At 38.9% G+C, this 20,964-nt stretch overlaps 1 protein-coding gene across 4 annotated transcripts in view; it reads right to left on the reverse strand.

Moving 5' to 3' along the window:
* The window catches only part of RBMS1 (RNA binding motif single stranded interacting protein 1), a 148,601-nt gene that overhangs the window by 52,390 nt on the left and 75,247 nt on the right, over nucleotides 1–20,964 (reverse strand). For all 4 annotated transcript variants that reach the window (XM_039555493.1, XM_039555492.1, XM_039555494.1 and 1 more), the window contains exon 2: nucleotides 17,385–17,560. In XM_039555493.1, the coding sequence (XP_039411427.1) occupies nucleotides 17,385–17,560 (176 nt within the window). The remainder of the gene's footprint in view (nucleotides 1–17,384; nucleotides 17,561–20,964) is intronic.

Here is a 20,964-nt window from a genome sequence, read left to right on the forward strand (position 1 = left end):
TAAATCAACGAAAATGTAAGGGCATGTTTATCTAGTTTTACTTCATAACATTAAGAATGTTGCAGTATGTGAAAAAGCAGTTTTTCTTCAGTACTATGATGACACAGTCATGGAGGGGAAAATATTAAAAAGAATCCATTAAGTATGAACACACACAACCCCCCCTCCCAGCAAAATGCTTTTGGAGTTGGAGGGGAAGGCTCTCATACTATGCCCTGTCAGGCATCAAGAAGAATTCAACTGATGCTACTTTGAGAAAAAACACAACAGCTGTAGAATCGATTTAATAAGAGATTTTAAAATGTAAGTATAAAAATCTTTACATTAGGGTTTTTGAGGGCTTTTTTTGTTAATTTAAAAGAAAGAAAAAGGCAAATACCGAAGGGTGAACCTGTAACTTCTGACAAGTCTATCACTATCTGTAGCCTCAGTTGCTCCACTGAGGATGTGAATTCAGATACTTGGCAGAGCTATGATTAATAATCACCTCTCTTCAGGGAAAGATTTTTGTCAAAGCCCTGAATCTTGGCCTATCCTCACTCAGCTGCAAAATGATTTTTACTACTAAACATACGGCCTTTAACTTCCATTTAATCTTCCATAGGCTAACAAGAGAATACTGCTCAATGTTATGGTAGGGAGAGACAACAGCTCCAGACACTGAAAAAGGTGAGGGCAATAGCAGCTGAAGTGGCAGAGTTGACCTCTTGCCCTGCACCAGAGATCAGCTTTCATATTTCATAGACACCTAAAGATTCTCATCAACCTAATGACTCTTATGAAAGTCAGAATATGAACATGCTGGTCCTAAATTTGTTGACTGCATAGCTGTTTTAACTGGAGACACATGCTGTGAAGAAAAATGGAATTTCAAGCAACAAATTGTGAAAACCGATCCTGTTCAGTGCCTCTTGCCGCCTCTGCCCCTGTAGTAACCCAACCTGACTTCTGACAAGCTGAGGTGATTTCGCATAATCTCTGAACCATCTGCTAGGCTATCTGTCAGTTCAGTAGCCTTGTTACTTTACAGTTTATAGGTTAAGCAGGATAAATAACCTATCAGAAACACAAACAGATTTGCCTTTTTGACACACTTTGAAGTGCAAATATTGTCTAAGTAATCATAGCTTGCTTAGTCCTAAACTGAAGAAAAAGAACATAAAAATCAAACAAACATCTGTTATTTCAGAAAAGGAAATTGTTTGTCATCATCTTTACAGTTTATGAAATCTAGAGCTCAGCAAAACTAAACTGATTTTTCCTAACTAATTTTTGCCTACACTTTTAAGAGATTTTTCTCTTTACCCATTTAAAAACACACATATGAAGTATTTTTAAATGCGTAAACTATGAAGAGTGAAGGTTTTCAAACATCTGTTTGCAGGGATACAAATGCTGGTTGACATTAAAAGTGCTGTTTCCTGCCAATGATCTATTGAGTTTGTTAACCAATGAGAGTGAACGACCACTCTGGTTTTCCTTATAAATTATGTGGCATTGTTCTTTTGAGAAAAATATTTAAATATTAAGTGATGTGTGCAAATTAGAATGGTTTAGAAACTAATTAGCTACTATTCTGCTTCTAATATAGAATATTATAATTTATATGAAGTGCTCTTCCACTGAAAGCATTACAGAAAGTTTTACCATGAGACACAGAAGAGAGGATCCTTCGTACAAAAATAGTTTGCAGTTTTTCAGATAGTCACAAACAATAAATCTCACAATTATTATAAATTATCATAAAACAACTAACATGTATTAAGTTGATCCAAACAAGAAGTTGCCAGTAAATGCTACAACATCAGAAAAATCAAGGAATCTGCCTCTCAAAAAAAAAAAAAAAAAATTAATTTAAAAGATACTCAGAATTCTTCGCTAACTCGCTTTTTAGTACTACCACCACTCTCATTTAAGAAAATACAGGATAATCTACATTTCTACATACGAGAACCCGAGGCAGTGGCCAGGGCTAGTGGCAGGGGAAAAAGGGGGGCTACAGCACTGCACTTGTGATAGAAGGCATCTGAGTGCCTTTAGGACATCTTAGATTTGCTCTTCATTTTCTGGTAGTTACTGTGCCTTGTTTTGTCCTTTTCCATAAACGAGAGATGGGGAGGCAGCTTAAAGTGCAGAGGAAAGAGTAAATTTTCATTATTTTATATTATAATCGGGAGGGAGTATTTCTGAGGGTAATGTTTTCTTCTGCTCACTAGTCTCTGTTCCAAACTTCTGCTTTGTTCAGGGGTAGAGAATTTGCAGAAATTTTAATTTTTCCTCAGGAATTGTGCTGGATTTGTATTTGGATCTGGGTCATTGGTGTTCTGCCTTCTTCAGGATCCAATACTTTTCTTCTGTTCATGCTTGTGCCAAAGATATTTGACAGCTCTTGAGTTCAACTTCTTCAGTGGTAGAGGAAGTGTGAGGCTGTTTCTCTCAAGTTGCTTTCCCCTAGTGGTAGAGGTCAGCATTTAGCTATGACAGTTCTCCTTTATTTTTTTGGCAGGCAGTTCTCTGACTGTTGCTGAGATCATCCTCACTAGGCTTTCAGAAGAACATCTGACTGGGGCTCAAATTCTTCGCTTTCTGCTGTTCTGACCATATAGTATGTTAAGGAAAGGTTTTGGTCCTTGCCATTAATAATTAATTTGTTTCTAGATACCTTTTGTTAACTCAAAGATCTGTTACTTTGTGATTTCTTCCTTTCATTGTGATTTGGTTTCTCGTTAAGAGTGTGGGTTCTTTTAATCCCAAAGATAATTTAAGGGAATAAAAGTATCATTAAATTACTGCAGTCTGAGTCATACTTGGTCTGTGAGTTTAGTTCCCTGGCCTTCCCACACAGCGTTTCCGATATGCAGTGAGCTGAGGGTGTGCAGGAAAGACTTTAGAGTGACCTAGATACTATTTAACTCCTTACTCGGGGGTGGCTCTCTGACACTGGATGTAGCCATTGCCTCTTTGCATTCTCAGTCCTTTCCTATGTGATAATTGTATCCATTACATTTCCTTGCCTCTGAGTGGTTTTCACGTGAAGTGTTTTAAGGCTTCTATTTGAATTGTTTTAAGCATCTTGTTTAGTTAAATTGATTGGAAAAATTAGAAAACTAACCATTTTAAAGTCTGAAATGTAGGCATTGAGATTGATCCTCAGATAGAAGTTATGGCTTCTTTCCTGTAGTACTTTATAACTTCTAGGAGAAATTTTGTTCTGCTGCCCTCTTGCAGGCAAAGAAATAGTCATCTCAGGCTCTCTGAAATGAAAAGGCCTTTAAAGCCCAGAAACACTGTCATCATATCATACAAGCTTCCTTGCTGGCATATATTGTTGAATCTGTCCAAGAAAGGTGGTGATACAGGATTAACTTTACTGGCTTTGGGCTTGCCTGTCAGCTTCGCACTCATGCAGTGTTTGATTGGTTTTTCTTTACTCTGTGTACGAATGTGTTTTTTGACTAGTCCCTTCTGTGGCAGCTGATGTTCTGGGTTTGTGAAACTCCCACAGATGCTCCTTTTACAAAACTTTGAATATATGTCTTACTCTGCTTAATGTAGATTCCATCCAGGCTTGCAGTTGACACAGCCAACTGGAGGGTCCTAATTTTCTCTGAGCCCAGCTGACTCATCCCTTTGCACAAATGTTTTTGCGTTGAGTTTTTTCCTGTTAGGCCAGGATTAACCTCTGTCATCTATGAAGCCTAGTGATCCAAGTTCTTCCTTGGGCATACTGCCAAAGTGCAGTCTGGGACACTGGACCTACCTTCCCATGATGATATTTGACATAGTCATTATGCAAAAGTCACTGGAGCTGAGGGTTTGGGGATCACATGAATTTCAGCCAGCTCACTGTGTTCTGCAGGGCAGTCTGGTGGTGCTCAGTGTGTGTGACTGCTGCCCTGGCTGCAGCTCAGGGCTCAGTGAACTGATGGTGCAGAGGGCTTCAGTTGTGCTGAGCTGCTGCAGCGATGGGATCAGAACAGGTTAATGGTGTTTTTAAAGAAAAGGGTATATTTAAAATTTACGTGTAAGTATCTATTACATACTCTTTGCAAAACTGCAGAAATCAAACTGCCTCCTGCTTGCTTCAATCAATATTCAAAAGACTGTCTAAGCAGTGTGAAACTGAGGAAGTGTCACTGAATATGACCCTGACGCATCAGCCGCAGAGGTTGCGCTTTAGATTTTGTGTTACAGCTTGTGATTGCTCATCTATCTAAAATTTGGCAACAGATGGATAGTATTTTTTTAATGCATAACACTCCTCTGTCCCTATCTCAGCACTTAATACTACGGCAGGCATCTTTTCAACAGAGCCATGCAGTTACAATCAATAATATGTGAGCTGATGTTTCTGCTCAATAACATACAGCCACTTAAATGCCCTTCTGAAGTATATTGACCCCTGGAGAGAACTACTTTAGTACAACCATTTTCCCTATTGAAATGGAGATATTTGCTATTCAGCACAGCTGGGACTTGAGACTACAGAAGCAGATTCAAATAGAGGTAAAGTCTACATGCCATGCTATTAAGGGGACAAGGCATCTGGAAGGCTTAGCAGTGATTTTGAGTAATTTGTCCATTTAGTGCTGTTCTGATACAATTGACGTTAAGTTACCAGAAATTAAAGGAGTTCGTACTTTATTGTAGTTTCTTTGCTACAAGGTGTTAATTCCAGTATAGAATAGCTGTTGAAAGCAGGATGTTACTATGAGTATTTCATAAAAGTACCAGTGTAAAATGCAGTTCAGAGAAACGGGAAGTTATTTGAATGTATTGGGTTTTTTCCTCTTCTGCCTTCCAGACAGAAGAGAGGCAGTCAGCACTTTCCAAGATGGAGTGTTAAATTAGTGCAAGATAGAGGTAAGGACAAAAAGGCATCTTTGTCTATAATGTACTTTAACCCAGCAGGCCAAGTCATGGAAATCCTGTTGGCTTTTGAGGTGTCTTAATGTTACAAAACTGGAAGGAAAACATACAAAATACATTGATGTATTTTGAAAAAGTTATCAATGATAGGCATTATACCAGCAAAAAGACATCTTCAATGCAAGAAAAAGCATTATGTATGCATGTACATATATATGTTTGTAGTTTTTATATATGCAATTTTCACAATACAAGAAACAGTTTTTTGTCGTTCGGAGTTGGCAGATGGATCAGGGCTTGAGAAATGGGATGTGGTTGAAAGTGCCCTTGTACTATGGCAGTCTCCAATGTCATGGTTTTGTGGACTGTTGGCTTCCTTGGAGCATCATCTATTTAAACTGAGGGTATAAGACTTGGTTAGCAACCTTCACCAGAAGTGAAACTGATATGCAAGAATAAATTAAAGAGTAGTCTTCTGCAAGTATACAGGCTTGTAGTATTAATAGACGTCTGCCTATCTATCCAGAGAGGAGGAAATCTCACACTAGCTAAGCCTGTAGTCAGATGATAAAATCATTTTGATTTATACTCTTCTGACTAAACAAGAGAAAAAGTATTGGGAAGTGTAGATAAATTATTTTATTTTCCCTTTGCCTTTTCCTTAATTCTCTCCCACAAGAAAAAGAAATATGCTTAGGAATAGCCAAAATAATGGACAATGCATCTCATGCTGACAATGACTGAATTTGGCTTCCTTGGATGGAAGAGGAGGAATTGAAAAATAAAAGGTCTTCAGGTAGAGAGACTCATTTATGCTCCCAAGCTGATCTCTACTGTTTAATAGAGGGAAGAGGAAAGAGTTATGAATAACAAGAACTGCTCTGTTATGTCTTCATAGTTTTATTCTTTCAAGCTGTTAGTGTAGGCTCTGCAAAATCAGTGAGGCTGAAATTTGCCAAGATTTATGGATGAGTGTGGAAATACTGCCTTACTTTCAGATTAAAACAGCAAGTAGTGGTAGATCAATACATGCACGGCTGCAGCCCTGCCATGAGCTTGGCTTATAAATACATATTGGCATTCATCTGGGTTAATTTCTCATCTTCCCAAGTCATTGTCTTGAGTAGTGACCATTTCTCAGTATGAAGAAAAGGATAAAAGAAATCACTAGACTGTAGAAACAACATTTCAGGCTTGTAATTTGAACCTTTTTGGTACTTTTTGGTTATGCTTGCAAATGAATTATTATTTAAAAAAAAAAAAGCTGTATCTTTTGTGGCTATGTGAAACCCTGTGTGCTCATATCTTTTATATTCTTCCAGGGAGCCACGGAAATGGATAATTTATTTGCAAATAATACTGTTTCAGGCTTTCAGTTGTGTGTAAAATGCAGATTTTTTTTTTCAGTGCGTAATTTGTGTCCATTCTGTAGTATTAGGGTAAGAAAACAACACGATGAGACCATTTGCTTTCTTAACACGGTTTTATTCTTCAATCTTGTAACAGTAGGAAACTGTAACCTCTTCCCATGTACTTGAATAGCCTTGTCAGTAGTTGCATATGAAAATTGCTGCCCTAAAGGCACTCAGATGCCTTCTATCACAAGTGCAGTGCTGTATCCCCCCTTTTTCCCCTGCCCCTAGCCCTGGCCACTGCCTCGGGTTCTCCCTATTGGCTCCTGTACCCCAACTCTGCCCATGGACTGCCCCTGGGCCCCTGACAAAACCGCCTGCTCCCTGACCACGGGGTCTCTCTGCCTCAGGAAACCACCTGGACAAGATGCAACGATAAAAGTCCTCTGAGGCTTCCATGAGGGTCCCTTCTCTGCCTCCTTTGCTTTCACCGTGTTGCAGAGCCCAGCTGGCCGGAGCAGGAGCTCAGGGAAGTCCAGAAAGGACTACAGGATGGCAGAATGGCTGCCCTGCCCTAAGCAGCCCAGTTGTGCTCTCTGGGAAAGCTGCAGCTTGCTAAACCAAACCCAGCACTGCAACACACAAGAACCTGAAAATTTTCATAGAGAGAAACACAAATTAATTTCCCCTTTTTCATGGCAAAAAAATTAACTAGTTTTGCTGCAGCGATATAAACAGCAGTAGGTGCCCTTTTCAGAAGAGGTTTTTATTAGTATATTATAATACCATTATAAAGAATTGAGCATCTGGCTTTACAGCTATATATTTAGATGCATTTTGCTCTGTTTCTAATTAAACTGTATCGTTTTATATCCCATGAGATAAAGAAACAAACAATGTTCCCAAAACCTATATCCACCACTAGGATACTTGTTCAGCAACCAGTTACCTGAATAGTCAAGTTTTGCTACTGCTCACCTTTCAGCTACATCCAGAACAGTGAGCCTGTGCTTCTCAGATTACCACCTCCATCTCAGATGGGAAACAGTTGATCAGTGGCAGTCAGAGCTGTCCCCTCTTCCTGGGAGGGCCACTCTTTTCAAAATATTTAATGACATTTGTGAAACTGCATAATCCAGAGTGAGTGTCTTAGACTTCAAAGAGAATTAACAAATATATAACTGATTAAAAAATAAATAAAATGGGTGGAAAAAACCTTCAGAATTTCCCATGGAACAAAGTCATATGCAATTCACTTGGGAAGAACAGAGGACTGGGAGAGATTCTTGTGTATTTTTAAAGTGTCATAACTCTGAATATTTGGAAGATGTTCAAAAAGAATTGATCCTAATTTACATTTAAAAAGTACATTCATGCTGAGGCCTTTGTATGATGATGGACTTTTCAGCAGCAGTCCTGGCTTAATAGTCTTTCACTGCTAGTACTATACCTCTGTTCTGAAACATGGAAGCCCTGTAAGCTGTCACAGAGAAAAAGGGACAGAGAGCAAGACTTTCCCTCTCATTATTTGAGATCTTCAAAATGTAGCACACAGACTTTTGGCAACAAATAAAAAAGCCTTAGCAATAAAAATAAGACAAAGCCTTCCATACTATAAAAAACATGTAGCTTCAAGTATGGGAAATGTACGAGTTTGAATACAGGATCTCTGGGGAGGAGGGGGAAGAAAGGCAAATGATTTACAAAGAGTCCTTTCCAGATCAACAGTACCACAAACAGTGATGAGGGAAAGGAAATGCACACTGCTACATCAGCTCTGCTGGATACCCCACCATGCTGACACCCTCAGGCTTTGAAGGGAAAAAGTTTCTCTTCTCTCTGCCAAATGTCTTCTCCAGAACTCAGCCAAGGCATTCAGGCTTAACACAGAGGAGATTTCTGCCTGGGGTACTGCACAGCTACAGGTCGAAAAGAAGGAGAAAACATAATGCCAAAAGAACCAGACATTGCGGAGTTCATCTGGCACTCTGCACTCATGTAGCTGAAAAGCTCAGGCCTCACTCTCAAATAAATCCTCAGTCCACGTTATGGAGCAGGGAGTGGTTTCAAACCCCAGTGCTGGCAACAGGAGCAGTGGGTGCCAGATGCTCTGGGCTTTCCAGGAGCAGGCCTCTGTGAGCACACTGCACACACACAGCTTCAGTCAAGCTTGCATCGTCTCTGGGGCATGGGGAAGCATTTCTGTTTGTGAGCACAGCAGTTCCTTTGGGCTTTGATATATACACTAAATGAAATTATACACTGAACTATAAAACTGTGCCTGTCTCTGGGCTCCAAAAGCTCTTCAGTTACCCTTTCAGCAAAGTCCTTGAAACCAGAAATAAGTAGTTTTGCTCTTTTTCAGGTCTTTAGATTTATTTCTGACATTAAGGGTTTGCAAATAAAAGATTTGAGGTTTCTCATGTATTTGTACTACCCTGTATGAAGCTCTTTTCTCACAACTTTAGATCTTTTATTAACATAACTTATTTCACTATTGCATTCACTCAGACGATAAAGTCCTTACTAATGCAACAGAATAATTGTTGATACTTTGAGAAGACTTGTGAAAGCTTATTAGTGACTACATGTAAGCCAGAAAGCAGAACTAGGATTAGAAATATTAATAATGTGTAAGACGTAAGTCCACAACGTTCTCCTAGGAAAAAATACTGATCCAGACTCTGTCTTCTAAAGATAACATGTAAAATTACAAAACTGCACAGAATACAGAAAACAAGTGTTTAAGAAGAACACACATTTTAGGCTAATATATTTCAGTTAAGATGGCCAAAATTATCAGTTAACTAAATGTAATTATTTATAACCAAAATTGAAGTTACACACATTTGGTGGACAATTTTCCTCTTTGGTAAAATAAAGAGATTAAAGAAAAGAAATGGAAATGTAAGGGGCAGGACAGGAGTACAAATCAGAACATATTTCTTCCACTGAAATTGATTCTGTTAATGATTAACTCAACTCACACAGGTTATTTCAAGTAGAATGTTTGTACTAGTAACAGTGTCAAAACAGACCCCAAATCAAAGTCTTCTTTTTTTGAGTTTTCATTGCTTTTTTTTTTGCTCTATGTCCATGTATCATGACATTATCAACATTCAAATTAAAAATTTGACTTTTTTTCCCAGGTACAGCACATCTATCTACAAAGATCAGATATTTAAACCGTGAAATGTTAATTCTTCTCTTGGTAACCCTTTAATTATTTAATTTTCTACATTTTTTGAATGTCAAAACAAAATTTTAGGACTTGTGAGAAAACAATTGAGGATCAAGGCTTAAAATTCTGTGGAGTTTTTTTAAAGATAAACACTGTTTTTTCTATTTCCTCAGTTAGACATTTCATTGGAGGTAGCAGGATCTGAATTAAATAGTCTACCTATATTTGCTACTGCTTTCATTCTGCAGGTTAAATATGAATATTTATTGTGTGGGTTGCAAAGTGTTTGGGGCAGTTTTTTGTCAACTGTAAATGTAGCTTGGCAATAATGTAGGTAAAAAAAGGTTAAAAGGCTATCAGAAAAATGACTGGCCTTATACAGTGTCAACATCAGATGGCTCATTTTTTAATTTCAAGGAGTTAACATTACAGAAATCAGAGCTAAGCAGAATGAACCTTTAGCAAACAAAGTCAAGACTTCACAAGATTTCTACAAGTTATGTGAAACCACGTGAGATATTGGACATTGGATATAAGAATCTGCTTGAAAATACTGATCCTGATTTCTATGCTGAATGGGTTCCTGAAAAAAAGGATAAGCTTGATGTAAGCACACTGAGGCCAAATCCAACTTGGGCTCTAAGCTGAATCAATTCTGGACTGGTTTCTGACTGAGACGCCTGCCTAAGTGGTCTCGGACAGAAGGGACCATTTTTGGCATCACAGAATGACAAATTAAAAAGCCTGATTAGTACTCATTAGCATTTTTAGTAGTCCACTGGAATTAAAAAATCCCTGTCAAAATGTTCTAGAATTACTGGTTATTCCAATGACTAACTGCTGTTATCACTTCCCATCTGCATCAGGTCCCTGCCATTGGGGAAGCTGGGGACTGGGACCCTGATCAAAGGCATTCCAACAGCTGCCACCGGACATTTCTTTCCTGAAGCTCTGCGGCTGCATCTCTGTACAACAAATACCTGCAGACTTGCAAATACTCACAGATTTTACAGCCCTGCACTACCAAATCAGCTTTTTGTTTTCCAAGGAGAAATCTTCAATGGTGGTAATGCTACCAAATCTGTTTTCCTAGTGCTTCTTTTACAAGCAGCTGCAGCTGAAACATTCCTTCCACTCTCTTCTCCTCCCTCGCCCCCACTTCCTCAAGGAAATTCCATGGGATCACCATTCCTCTGGCCCCACACTGCAACAAAACACTCATCTCCCAGGGGAGAGGGAGCTTGTGCAATCACTGGATCCCCACATCTGTGAGTACAGGGCAAACCGAGTTCCTTCGTGCATCTGTATTTGGATTGCTTGTTTTTTAAACAATGTGCTGAGGGGAACTGCTTTTAAGTTAGGCTAAACGAAATACTGAGTTTGAGAAACTGCAATCTTTGCCTAGTAACAAAATGGTAAGAGAAAATTAAAACCATATTTGTTTTAAATTAGAGGCATGTCAAGAGATTATTTGCATCTGGAGGATAGGACAACTTTTTTACTTTTCTCTCAATTACAATTTCCCCGAAAATACCTATGGGTTCCTAATAACATTCTACAAGAAAGCATTATTGTAAAAAAGACACCCTGGAACTTCTCAGAGAGGATTTCAGTGTAGATTTCATTTGATCATGAATGTAAAGCTGTCTGAATTTTATTGCTAGCTAATTAAAGTCCAAATATTGAGGGGAAGATAGAGAGTCTTCCTTCATGTTATGCCAGACTAGACACTTCATAACATGACTGCTGAAAGCAGTTGCTAAACAATAAAGGAAATGACTGTTTAAACCAAACTTCACATCTCCAGGCCAATCACAATTCCCATGGCATACCACGCAAATGCCTCGCTACTTGTTGTGGAAGTCAAGCCCTGACAAAAAGGAGCATTTCGGCCTCCATATCAGGCCTACATCTCTCTGGTGCATCTGGCAAAAGGAACATACAATAACGAATTCTATTACTTTTCAGCTGTAGAAATGCGATGCATATTTTTGACAGCAACCTCTCAGAAGATCACCTGCTAAGACAGAAGCCAGCAGAGCTGGTTTGCACACCACAGTGGCAGGCCACTCCTCCTCTGACAGTTTGTCTGGTTGAGAAGCCGGGTGCATCGGCTGGGCAGGACACAACTGAGATTAGCTAAATCTGGTCCCAGGGCTCCTGTGGGTGTTGCTCTACTGTGTTCCACACCCCTGCACAGGCAACAGCACTGGCACAGTCAAGTGAATACATCCAGGGAGCACACCTTCACCATCCTTGGCGGTATGTTTGCTCTGAAGAGCAAAACTGAGTGAAAAGTGCAACTAAGGAAAATCTACTGCAGATAATACAAACTCCAAACCATGCCACAGTCCTTGAACAGAGAATAAAGAAAAATAGCATGCTGGTATTATACAACAGAGCTGAACAACACAAATCATATACTGCTCAATTACTAAAGAATCTATCTCCTCCTAGAACCAAATGATGTACTGTAAACCTGGTGTTATTTATTCAGACATGTATGCAATAATACTATTTTAAAAATGCACACATAACTCTAAAAAAAGAAATTTGCAGAGGGCTTCTTTCTACCCTAAAAAGGTAAGAACAATAGATAGGCTCCTACTCCAATATAATCAGTATTAATACTGTTCTCAAAGGGAACAGTTTCAGAGACACTGATGCATCACATTTAATTATATGACATGAAATCATATTCCACATAATTATGAAGGCAATACTTCACTGCAGCCAGCAAACCATGAAAGAAAAATGCAAGAAAAACAGAGACAAAAGGAAAAGAAATGGAAATACTTTAAAAAGAATGGGAGAAGTTAGCTTTCAAAACTTCTATCCCACTTTCACTTAGCCATACCATCTATCTAAAGGGGTTGTGTTCACGTGCTGTAAGTATTTCTAAGCAGCAGTGACCAGCCCACACCACTCTCCCAATGAGTTAAATGCAAGAAATATTCAGACTATTTTCTAAAGTCCAGCCCTTTTTTTTCTAATGAGATATGCTGATTAAAACTAGCAAATTTCTTGATCTTAAGCGACCACAGCAGTGCCAGCTCCTTGCTACAGCAAACGTTTGAGCTCCAGTTCACCTCTTTTCGGTCTTAAGTGTGTTTAAAGGAGATGAGAAATGGCAACATGGGAGAGGTCACAATTACACAGCAAACAAAGAACATGGAAACATTAATATGTTAATGGATGTCACGTGACAATGAAAATATGTCTTTTATTAAGAGAGGGAATTGAAACAACTTTTAAGTGATCTTGCCCCAAAACAGGGAAACATTGGAGTATATAACTAAGTAGGTTTTGAAAACAAAGCTGTATATCACATCTGGCTCACATGTTTTAAGAAAACCATTAGCTTGCCAGTTGTTTTAGCTATCCCTGTGTTCATGATGCTGAACATTTAGCAAGGAACCCTTAAATTACTCTCTTAACAAGACAGGTGATTTCAGAATGCACATATGCAAAGGCAGCCACAGCAAGGTTCTGTTTCTGTGTTCAGACCATCCTGGCACAGAGCAATGGCCTGTTGTGATAATTCTATATTTTGTTACATTAAAGCAGCTGCTTTCCTGATTGTAATCCCATTAAAAATCCACAATATGACCCTACAGTGATAACTTAAGGGGGAAGGCCGACTAAGTGAAACTGTCCAGACAAAAAAGCAATTTCAAAAATATCCTATAGACTACAAACAGCTTGATACAAGCAGCACAGTGTGAGGAAACAGCCTGGAAAGGAGAATACCAAAGGGTGGGCTGGCCAGATGATTTATGCTCAACTGAATAGAGGAGACTTGGGTTAAGCCTCAAAGCTTGAAATCTCACCCAGGGACTGGGGATTGTTAGGAGGATGCAGGATCTGCTGCATCATCCTCATTTAATGATGTAAATGCCACAAAAGGAGGTCTCTGAAGAAACTCAGCATTACAGAGACACAATGCTGCTGCAGGCCAGCAAGTAAATCATAAGCAAGACAGTGGAAAGTACAGGGCTTTGGAACCATGTGGCTTCAGCATAAAGGTCATCCTCAGCAAAGCACAGTGCTTAGTGAGAGTCTGGAAAGTACCTAGAAAACATGTCAAAGCAAGTTACAAACTCCTGACTGAATCTGCTAAGACCCAATCACGTAAGTCCCTAATCAGATAAGCAGGCTCAACAATTTCAGTGAATAACTGGAAAGGATTTAATCTTGTATCTTCAGATCCAGATATTCAATAAGTTTAAAAAAATTACTAAGAGTCACCAAATAAGAAAGTACAGTTAAAGCCTAAATAATATGTTCAAAACCCCACAGAACAGCTGAAGAAAGCATATCAAGTATTGATACCCACACCAGGAGAAGGGAGTGCAATTAGGCATGGCTGAAGTTACAACTGCTTCTGCAACCCTGTAAAACCAGCTCGTCATGGCAGAGGCCTGCTCAGCGCAGATCTCATGCAATGGCACTCTATGGTTGTGAAAAGAAACCACACAGCAGGGTCAGGCAGCTTCCTGCAGGCTTTCCCAAACCTCACTGGCTCCTGTCCTCCGCTCCTGTCCTATTTAGCTGATTGCTCCTGTCCAGCCTCCCACAGAAAAGACAGGATCTGTGGGCCACTGCATTGATTGCTTTGCCTGCTCCCACATACCTGATGGGAAGCTCTTACGGCCACGACTGACTCACACTGTGTCCCCCTGACACTCCTCTGGCTCTGGACTGACTGTTGTGACATCCTTGTGACAAACAATACCTACTTTAGTCCTCCCCACACTTCTGCCTCTGGCACAACTGACATGAAGAAATTTGTTTTCTACTCAATGCAGAACTGGAGTAGCAGGCTCAAGTTTGAATGAACTATTCAGAAACACGGCAGCTTCATTTCCCACACAAAAGTCAGTAATACTCTCTGAAAAACAGCCATGCTCCCAAGCCCTCACAACAAAAACACAATGTGCTCTTTTCCACTTGGAAAAGAGGAAAAAAGCTTCACCTAATAGAAAAACAGAATCAGACCAATCAGATGAAGGTGGAGACAGATTTGTAGACATGTATACTGGCAAGTTGTACTCTTGCCAGGAAAATACTTTTCCACAAAGCTGGTGAACGTTTGTTCACTGTGTTTGTAAATACTGCACAGCTGTGCTAAAACAGGAGAGCAAGCCCAACACTTCCATAACTGATAAGAGGTTTCTCTAGTGATTCACCAAAAATAATTAAACAAAATAAAAACATGGCCAATATTAGCACTGCTGTCATGACAAGAACTAATGCAAATCCTGACTAAAGCAAATAAAAGTCACTGTATAACAATCCCCCACACAAGAATTCTGTAGATTATTCAAGCTTGTCTTCTGAGGGATTCTGTCAGAAGCAATCCTTCTCTACCATAATCATCATTGAAAATAACTTTTCAGTAGAGCGTGTATGATACAAGTCCATGATGATCAGAGGGAAAAATCTCTGTAGATGGGATGTTTCTGGTACTTGCAATGATAATAATGTTTTTCAACCATTATTTCCTCAACCCACAGGTGTTTCTCTTCCTGATCTGACATCAGCCAAAAGATACAAAACAAGCCAGTGACCTTTTTATGTACATCCACTGAAAGCTGCTTATTGCCAGCTAGCAAGATCATTTCTACAATATGCAGAGCAGCCTTTCAATCCATTCTTAGCATCAAGCACTGCAGTGAACACCCTCTTAGAACAGCAAGACCCACTCTATATGGAGAAAAGGAGGTGTCATGGGTTAGCAAGCATAGTCCCAGAAGTGATGTTACTCTGAAAGCCTCTCAGTAAAATCTCAGGCATTTGGAAAGAGCTGAAAAAAATATTTCAGAGACCTGGAGTAAACAACAGTCTATTCATTGACTTCTGTGTGTCCAAGATTTTATTCTCCATTTATTTTGTATTATCTCAGCTTAAACAACGAACATGGTAGGTTCACTTTCAAGATTATCTTGTTACATCCTAGAAGTTTAGGCAGATTTACAAGAAGGACACGGTTTGCATCTGAAACTTTCCATGGTCTACAAAAGTGGCTTACTGAGCTTCAATGAGCATGGAGAGGGCTGCCATTCCTATCTTACTGCCACATCAAGTTAGTTCTTAAGGGACTATGTTGTCCATGTCTAAAGTTTCTGGACATCTCACTTGCTTCCTCAGCAGAAATGCAGAATTTTGAGACAGTCTCCTTTCCTCTTAAGTAAAATGCTTAGGAGGGAAATATCTCACAGGAATAATTGCCATGACCTTCCAAGTCTGTAAATTCACATCAGAATTGATTTAACAACTTCATGGCTTAAGTTCTTGTCTGTTCTTTATTATACGATTCATGCTATTCCAACTACAATTATATATTGAAAGCAACAACAAAATCGGAACCTTTGGCTATCCAAGAGGAAGGGGACCAGTTACAGTGAAGTATTAAATGTATTTTTTTCTAGGCTGTTCATACACCAATGACATCTGAGACTGTGCAAACCAAAATGTCTTCAGAAAGAGATTAAGGAGCTATAGTAACCACTGCACAAATAGTAGTTACTGGGGCGGCTCCAGTGCAAAATAACCTCACAGCTCTGTCCTAACATAACATGAGTGCACAGGCCAAGGTTTCTTCATTAGTTCAAAAGACAAAAACGGGAAGGAAAAATCCACTTCTGTAAAACATGCATTTGCAACTAAAATGCAAGTTACAAGAGGTCAATGTCACAAATGTTTAATTTATCAACAAGTCTTTTCACAGGTTGATTATCTTTTCTCTTCTCTGCAAAACACAAGGATTTCATTTACTGTTGGAAAAATGAGCAAATATAATTTTTTTTCTTTAAAGACCTGAGAGCAAGCTGTTTTTATTATAATACTAAGATGACTTATATGTGACTACTACCCTGAAAGTCCATGGGGGTATTTTTAATAAAAATAGAAAATCTCCTCTATAAATTAGGTATCAGATTTTTTGCAATATTCAAAACCAAAGGTACTTCATATAAGCTTGGATTTACAAGCTTAAATTTACAGCTTCTCCTAGCTATTTTTCTTAATTGTGTTGTGCTCTGTTTTTGTATACTCCTAGTCACTTATCTGCTAAATGGAACATAAAATTTTTTTTAGCATTTCAGACAGTAGCATTATATACAAATCTTAATAATTCTTCATCCAAGATACTTATATTTGGAGTTTTCTTACATGTAGTATTGAAAATTTAGCTGAGTACTTTTGATTTCAAAATAATCCAGACAGGGCACTAAGAATTTCAGAAGTATTAAGACATTTTAAAAATTCAGTAAAACATTTAAGGCAGGTGATTTTAAGCAGTGTATAAACAACCCAACTGCACAGTCTTTTGACATATAATCCATATTCGAAAGTAAGAGGCATATGCTGCTGTAGAAATTAAAAAACAAAACAAATAACTCTCATAAGCAAAAAAATCTTATGTTAACAACACTGCCTGAAAACCTTCTGCTAAGCCAGAACTTCAGCCACTAGAGAGGGTTCTTACGTGGATCAACTATTTCTAATCATAAAAATAACTGTGCAGTAAAGTACAGCCATAAATTAGTCTGAAACTAGGCTAAACCTTCAAATGCACATTGTAGTTTACAGTGATTCAGAACAATTACTTGCGTTTGTATCAACAGATTATCTTGGTACTGAACAGAGGAGATCCTCTATGCAGGCTCTCAATAGCAAGTTTCACGTTTAGGTATTAATTTTTTCTGAGATTTCAACAGCACTATGGGTAATCACAGTTTTTATGAAAGCAGTGGGTTGCTTCAGTTCACCATTGTATTCCCACTTACTTTGCTTCTCCGAAGTGTCAAACAATATTTTCCTTCTGATTGCCAACGAAGTTGAAACCTGCCACCATAGCACAGCATGGAGGTGTTTGTTTATGGGTCTGGTTTTCTTCCCTCATAATCCAAACATGCTGTATACCCACTATAAGCTTTTAAGGTGCGACATTATAATTAACATTTAAACGTAGTACTTACGGTTGGCATAATTTTACCAGGTCCTGATCAGTGGTGTTTGGAGGCAGTGCTCTGATGTAAAGGTTAGTTTTACTTAATTGATCCCATCCTGAGTTGCTGCTGCTACTACTGTTGTTATTACTGCTGGTGGTGCTGGGACTAGGAGGAGCCATTGGGTGGGCTGGTACAATGGACTGCTGCAAAGGAAAAAGCACGTTAGAGTAAAGTACAGGTAGCAATCACAGCATGCACAACAGCTCAGTCTACAGCAGCCTGGTTACCATTTGGAGCACTGTGTTCAATCTGTGCGTAATTACCCATGGATTTTAAATACAACTGCATTCACGCCACATTTGGGACAGGATTCACAGGCACATTCTAATACACCCAACCACCATTTGATGCATGCTCAGTGCATGACAAAGGCTCAAATTATATATAACCTCCACTGAATATCACTCATAGGATTTTATCGCTCCTCATTGTGTCATCTGGTGTGAAAATGAAATAGGAGACATTGTTCCTCTAGGTGCCAGCAGGTACAAAGTTTATAGCTCCATGACTATTTCACATGTCAAATTGTGGCAGACACAAAGACCATGCTCTTTCCTTAATCTATCCAAAAATGCAAAAATAATTAGAAGCCTCTTTTCTCTCTCTTCTGGATTTTAGTACTTCACACTATACTGCTACTGATTTTTTAAAGATAGAGAAGGAGCACTGATAGCTTAAGGACCAGACTTTAAATGAATGGTGTGCCGCGGCAGAACTTTCATACTACCGACTATCTCCATACTTGTGGATTACTTCACAATTGTCAAGAAAAAAGGCCCCTATATAATGGTAAGATATTCAAGTTTCAAAAGGAGAAAAGCACATAAGTACTTCTACCTACTCCTCAAGGTATGTAACCCTATCGCTCTTAAAAATATCCTAGAGGAAATCTGCAGTAGAGAAATCATTTGCATTAACAAAAGTATAGCAGGGTACTGTACAAAAAGTACTATGAACATGTCTGTGGTATTGTAAGAGAGGAATACTTCAAAAAATATACTAGAGAACTGAAGTTGCCTGTAAACCTCTTGTGACTACATGGTTTTCACTGACGAACTGGCTGCATGTGCCCCCTTTCCTGCAAAAGCCTGAGCTTCCACCAGAAGCTCATAGCAAAGAATTGGCCTGTAAATGCAGAAGAAAGGCACAGTAGGGGGAAAAAAATAAAGTGGAATAAAGTGAGATGTCAATGCAGACTCACTTGTTCCCACCCTAGTGCCACTCTCTTCTTTGCATTAGTACAAACAGTTGTATAGCCACAAACCGAACCAAAAAATTATCTTCCCTGATCTGGTACACCACATGTGGCTTTGCACTATGCAAAAGCTTTGGCTGTCACAAGACAGGAAACAGGAATGTGAAGGCAGAGAGGAAAGGATTAGAGTTTACCTCTGTTTAAAGCACCCATGAAACTACACACAAGAAAATAAACACGAAAAGCAAAACTATTGTGGAGATAACCTCAGGAAATTGGAATGAAAGTGTGAGTGGGAGAAAAGTACAAAGGCATGCCTTGTATCAGATACTTTATGGTAATTATGCGTTTCTTTTTTGTGTTTCTCTAGGAAGGTTTTGAAATCTTCCAATTTGGCATGTTGCAAAGTTTATTATGCAGCTATAATGGCCTGGAACAGCCAACTGCAAGACTTGCTATAAAATCAACATTGATAAGTAGTACATTGTTGCTGCCTAATTTAATTGAATTGAAAATTACATGAATGAAATACATTCCTGATCATTTAACATTTCAAAACTGAATATCAGTATTTCATTGCCATAGGGTTAGAGATTTTTTTGTTTTGGTTTGGTTGTTTTTAATAAGGATTTTTAGAAACATCAAATCTCTTCCAAAATATTTACATTTGGAATTGAAGCACTGATCTAGAATTTCTTCCAGGGAAAAAGATTAAATGCTCCCTTCCAAGTTTGCAATGGAAACATTGACGGATTTTAACAATAGCAGCTCAAGTCAGTCTGTCAGACCACTCTGCTTCCAGTAACGCCAGGCAATTATTTTTAGGGTCACAAGCAATGCAGAATGACAGAGCAACTAGCTTCAAAACATTTTCACAACAGTACAGACTTAGTCTGGCACAGTGATATTCTCTTCAAAAAGCCTTCAGTGAAGCTCTCAAAATGCAAACAATGATCAAATGCACAACTGCTCTGTTCATGGTTTTGAAATGCGCACATATCGTTGCCAGAAAACTCAACATACCTGTCTTCATCTAAACTGGTAAATACAATTGAAGGCTAAGAGCCTCTATTAAGTTTTTCAGGATCTTTGGTTGGGTTTTGTTTTTATTTCTTACATTGTTTTTCCCTTAAAATCTTTGTTTTTCTATGTTATGAAGACCCGGAGTTTTGTAAAATCTTGTCACCAGCTGGCCAAAGGCAGGAGAGGAAAATGTGTGTCGGTGTGTAGAGAGAGCAGGAATCCTAACTCTGTAAAACATAAGCACTCCATTCTGAGAAAATTAAACTTCTATTTAAACATGAAGATGTTCTAGTGCTAGTGGTCACATTCAAACATGACGGGAATGTAAATGGGACTACAGTTGTCTTCCTAAATTTACAGACAGAAGGTTTTTCACTGCTTCCACAGAGACTATTCATACCTTTACAAGCCTTAAAAGCTTTACTAAACACATGTGCTGGGTGCCCTGTAGCTCTCAAAGCCTGCAACCCAATGACAGCCAGCCAGCCACTAAAGGGACAGTGACATCTTAAAGCCATACAACTAAAACATGTTTTTTACATTAAAACTTTAATTTTAAAATCTGAATCACTCTTTCCACTCTGTTCCTCATCGACAACTACTTGTAAAAACTAAATTATAGAGGTCCCTCTTGTTGTTCAAAGGGGCCTTTTTTTCCAGTTGCTCTTGCTGCAAAGGGCTGGTTGGCAGTGCAGCCTCGACGCCGTGACCGCGCTGGCGGAGCCTCCTACGCTGACAGCGCAGGCCAGAAGAGTTTGTCTGCTGGCGTAGTTGCATCACCTCCCAAGACAACATCAGCTAAGCCGATAAAAGCACTCTTCTGCCTGTACAGCTGCATCCACACCTGGGCTTTGGCCAACATATTGATGTCAGCGAGAATGTATGACTTTTTTCCACACCCTGGCTGATACACTGTGCTTTGCTGGCAAGACATTCTGCAGTGGAGACCTGGCCAAAGTCTGGGGTTGTTTGTTTAGAAACAGCTTTCACAAATCTTAACTGAGAGCTTTGTCTAAAACCTGAAATCAAATTTGAAAAGTTTTGGTTTACAAACTGTAGTTTCTGCTGCAAATCCATATCAAAAGCTGTTCTTAAGTTTTTACTACATGGATCTCACAACAACTCGCAATATCGCAACATACACAAAAATACATTTATTAATTTTTTTTTTTAATCATTGCATCTTAAATTAAAACATGGAACTCAAGGATAGGAGGAATGAATGTAAGCAACAGACCATTATTTCTTGCGACAATATTCCTGTTCACAAGAGATACCATTGTCACACTGTTTTGCCATTCCCTCCTTAGTTTTCACTCCAAAAGGTAA

Source organism: Corvus cornix, chromosome 7 (assembly GCF_000738735.6).
Source record: "Corvus cornix cornix isolate S_Up_H32 chromosome 7, ASM73873v5, whole genome shotgun sequence".
In the NCBI taxonomy this organism is placed as follows: Eukaryota; Metazoa; Chordata; class Aves; order Passeriformes; family Corvidae; genus Corvus; species Corvus cornix.